Source organism: Oryzias melastigma, linkage group LG11 (assembly GCF_002922805.2).
Source record: "Oryzias melastigma strain HK-1 linkage group LG11, ASM292280v2, whole genome shotgun sequence".
NCBI lineage: Eukaryota > Metazoa > Chordata > Actinopteri > Beloniformes > Adrianichthyidae > Oryzias > Oryzias melastigma.
The window spans coordinates 19,029,463-19,033,868 of NC_050522.1; the positions used below are offsets into that span (position 1 = coordinate 19,029,463).

Here is a 4,406-nt window from a genome sequence, read left to right on the forward strand (position 1 = left end):
CACACGAGAGCTGGCTCTGCAGGTGAGCCAGATCTGCATCCAGATCAGCAAACACCTGGGAGGGGTCAAAGTCATGGCCACCACAGGCGGCACCAACCTGCGGGATGACATCATGCGTCTGGATGAGACGGGTAAACGCCGCTCCTGTTAAGAATGTGAACCCCTGCTGTCGGGCGTCCTTAGTTACATTTCCGTTCTGCCATCAGTGCACGTGGTCATCGCCACACCCGGAAGGATCCTGGACTTAATAAAGAAAGGCGTGGCCAAAGTGGATAGAGTGCAGATGATAGTGATGGACGAGGTAAACAGTCGAACAATTCCCTGCTTTTTTGTGGTCAGCGATCGGTCCGGTGAAGTCTCTGTCTGCTCCGTCTTCAGGCGGATAAGCTGCTCTCTCAGGACTTCGTGGTGCTCATCGAGGACATCATTAGCTTCCTGGCCAAGAACAGGCAGATCCTGCTCTACTCTGCAACATTCCCCATCAGCGTTCAGAAGTTCATGGTGAGCATCCACTGGCAGAACGGTTTTCCCTCCGGCACCCAGATGGGTTTGCGGCTGGATTCCGTTAACGCATCTGTCTCTGCAGGCCAAGCATCTCCAGAAACCGTACGAGATCAACCTGATGGAGGAGCTGACCCTGAAGGGCATCACTCAGTTCTACGCCTACGTTACAGAGAGGCAGAAGGTCCACTGCCTCAACACTCTGTTCTCCAGGGTAACTTGCTGCTCCTCACTATTAGAAAACATGCTGATCATTTGACGTCATAACTTCAAAAAATGATCTATCTTCTGTTTTGAGGAAATCTCATTCAGTTGTCCTCAATTACACCTCCTTAAATCTGGAGGAAAGTTCTTCCAGTTTCTATAAAAAAGAAAAGAACCAGAGGAGAAATTATGCACGATAAACGATTGATCCTCCTGAAAGCTCTTCGGTGTTTGATGGATCCTCTCTGTCACCACAGCTGCAGATAAACCAGTCAATCATCTTCTGTAACTCCACCCAGAGGGTGGAGCTCCTGGCCAAAAAGATCACTCAGCTGGGTTACTCCTGTTTCTACATCCATGCTAAGATGATGCAGGTGAGGAGGAGTGGAGCACTGAGTTCTCTGTGTTCCTGCGGCCCGTCTGAGTATTTTGTTGTGCCGCTCGTTTGCAGGAGTACAGGAACCGCGTGTTTCACGACTTCAGGAACGGGCTGTGCAGGAACCTGGTCTGCACCGGTGAGTTGAAACTGACGGATTTCATGAAATCTTAGGGGAAATCTCGTTTCTTATCCTTTCGTTAACAAATTTTAGCTTTGCAGTAACATAAATCAGAATTCATGTCTCTGTATCTGAAGCTCAAATGACTTCATCTGATCTTCTGTTCTTCTAGATCTCTTTACCAGAGGCATCGACATCCAAGCCGTCAACGTGGTCATCAACTTCGACTTCCCGAAGAACGCCGAGACGTACCTCCACCGCATCGGAAGATCAGGTGTGTTGAGTGGGCGGATCTTTGTTAGTGGATTCTCCAAACTTTGTTTTAAACGATCCGTCCTCTCTCTCCTGCAGGAAGGTTCGGGCATTTGGGCTTGGCCATAAATCTGATCACATCAGAGGACCGCTTCAACCTGAAGGCCATCGAAGAGCAGCTGGTGACCGACATCAAGCCCATCCCCAGCAGCATCGACAAGAGTCTGTACGTGGCCGAGTACCACTCCTCCGCCGGCGATGGCGACGCAGAGGACAAACCGGAGCGCCAGCAGGACAGCACCTAAACCAGGTGAGGCTCGGCGAATCGAGCAGCATGTGAACTGTGACTGAAGGAAGCTAATCTGTGCTGTCTCCTGCAGAACCGCGACACGCCGGGCTTTTGCACAGACGACAGCGCTGCATCAAGCTTCAGGCAACTCTTCATTTTCACATCCATCCCGCGATTTTTGAGCCTGTCAAGGAGCTGTTTTTGAGCATTTTTTTCTGACTAATACCTCCTTTTGTAAACTAGATGTTGTTTTGCACCAAACTTCACCTACAAACAGGCTTTTTTTTCTCTTCTTTTTTTTTCTGTCAAACCTCACCACAGAAGCAAACTCTGAAGTTTTTCCTCCACCGGTGGTTTTCCTCACCAGCAGCTCGGCTCCTGACTCGCACTCCCTCCAGCCCTCCTTCTGCCCTCATGCCACTGAAGTGCCTTACTCTCCCCCTCATAGCCCGCCGTCTTCTGTCGCGCAGCCGATTGAGCACAAAGTTAAAAGAAATCCTTGTTCAGTTTAACAGCTTTTATGCAACAACAGCAGCAATTATCCCCAATGTGAGCAGTGTTTTTTTTTTTTTCTTTAACGCAAATGTTGCAATAATAACGGCAGCTTTATTTGAACACTGCGCGACTGTTTCTCCCCTCCTTAATGATCTGAAACAAATCTGCTAGTTTACCGATTCAGAATGGCATCAGTGATCCGCTGCTGGTGGAAGAAAACCGCCCCTTTTAATCTGAGTGGGACCAATTCAAACCGCTGCAGAATTCTTAATCAGTTTTTGAGTTTGGTGCAGAACAACCCTTTTTTCTTCTTCCCCCCCCCATCACCTCAGTTCCTCATTTCTTTTGTGCAAAAGAGCGTTGACCGGTCGTGACGCGGTTGGGAGGTTTGGATTGCAGCCTCAAAGCAAGCCGCCTTCATGCTCACAAGTTTAAACTCCAGACTTTGACTTGCAGCTGTGAAGGAACTCTGAGAAAGCGTGAAGGGAAGTTTGTCTCACGACATCACACCTCTTAAATGTGCACAACACTTTAACCCACATTTAGGTAGACGTGTGTGCAACAGAACTCATACACGCTGAAATTCCACCTGTTATTGTCACATTCGTGCTGCCTTCAAGTTCACGGAAAAAGCTGGGACAATTGCTAGTTGTAACTTTGTGGTTTCTGGGTTTTTCTGAGTGCTAAAAATTTTCTAAAGAGTATAAAATATTAAAATATAAAAAATTTAGCTCATATATGATAAAGAAATTGAGTAAAGTAAAACAAGTCAATGGAATTTCCTAGCTTTTTACAGGCTCTTGAATGCAGCACAGGTTATTGGGTTTGAGAAGGTTTATCAAGTTGGTTCACACAAAAAGAAGCAAGAAAATGGTTAAAACTGCTGCACACGTGTCCGTGTGAACACAAGACAAACTTCCCTCCGTTTGGGAAACTGCATCAGTCAGCTTTGAATTTTTTTTTTTTTTTTTTTGCAGAAAATGTTGCAAAGAAAAATAGTTTGGTGTCAAAGCAGAGCTGCATGTATAACTCAAAGTACCCACACTGTGAGAGACCCTGAAGGGAACAGAAAAAACAGCTTTTTTTACTGCAGTACTGCTGTTGTCCACACGAGGTCGCCTGAGATGCTGTTGTGCTGATGGGCCTACAGTGTTTTTTTTTTTTTTTTCAAGCATCTGTTTTGTGACTCGTGCGCACGTGTCACAACAGATATGAAGATGGGTTCTGTCAAAAAAGAAAGAAAAAGGAGCCGAGCTGTGTGAATTTCGAAGTTTGTGTGTGATTCAGGTGCATTCAGTAAATCCCGACTCTGAGCAGAACTTTCAGACTGGAGTAACTTGTGATCGCTCTTATCTCTTCACCATGTGTGCGTGTGCTGCTGTAGTTTCAGAAAACCCCCCTTCAGGTTTTGTTTTTCGTTAAGTCATAACTGGATGTGAACCGGGACCAGAGCGATGAATCCGGCTTCTAAAGGACCACGCCGGGAGTTCTTTCTCCAGCAGCAATAACTTTCCCGTGTCTGCACAGTTTTGTAGATTCTCATCAATGTGAGCATTGTGGGGGTGGACTCTGGTCTCAGCAGCAGAATTGTAGCATCTTTGAACAGGCAGCTGTGACTTCTCCTGTCCTCCCTTACAGAGCATCAGAGTTTAAAAAGACATTTAAAAGAGAAAAGAAACGTTTTTTAGCTCTCAAAGATTTATTTTTGTTGCCTGGAGCAGTATGTTTTTTTTTTTTTCTTATTTTTTTTTCCCTTTCTTATTTTGCAGTGGCCAAGTGTTTCGATGCACAGGCATCTGGAATTTGTCATGAAGCTCTGATTTCAAGTTTTGAAAGAGCAGCCTAATTTCTGAGAGAGCCCTCGTCTTTCAGATCAGGCCGTGTGGGACGATCAGAGCGCCGCTTCGATTTCGTAGTCGTGCTTTGGCAGGATCTAAGGTGTTTGAGGTCACTTTGAGGCGACATTTAAATTGTAAATGAATTAATGTTTACAGATCGTTTACAATAAAGAAAAAAAGAGAAATGTTTGCTTCAGGAGAGGACGAAGGCGCAGTTCTCCTGCTTTTGAGACGGACTTCAGGATTTAGATCGAAGCAAAACCAAAAATGTTTGTGCGTGTGTATTTATGCACTTTGTGTGTGTGTGCATAAATACACAAAGGTGTGTGA

The 4,406-nt window shown here is 45.8% G+C and overlaps 1 protein-coding gene across 1 annotated transcript in view; it reads left to right on the forward strand.

Annotated features, from left to right (window-relative positions):
- The window catches only part of LOC112161191 (probable ATP-dependent RNA helicase ddx6), a 9,270-nt gene extending 5,707 nt beyond the window's left edge, over positions 1-3,563 (forward strand). The window contains exons 5-13 of the mRNA XM_036214225.1: positions 1-131; positions 207-301; positions 379-501; positions 587-715; positions 963-1,079; positions 1,157-1,220; positions 1,375-1,476; positions 1,554-1,764; positions 1,835-3,563. The exon at positions 1-131 is cut by the window's left edge and continues 9 nt beyond it. Of these exons, the coding sequence (XP_036070118.1) occupies positions 1-131; positions 207-301; positions 379-501; positions 587-715; positions 963-1,079; positions 1,157-1,220; positions 1,375-1,476; positions 1,554-1,759 (967 nt within the window). The 3' untranslated portion in view covers positions 1,760-1,764; positions 1,835-3,563. The remainder of the gene's footprint in view (positions 132-206; positions 302-378; positions 502-586; positions 716-962; positions 1,080-1,156; positions 1,221-1,374; positions 1,477-1,553; positions 1,765-1,834) is intronic.
- The last annotated feature ends 843 nt before the right edge of the window (positions 3,564-4,406 follow it).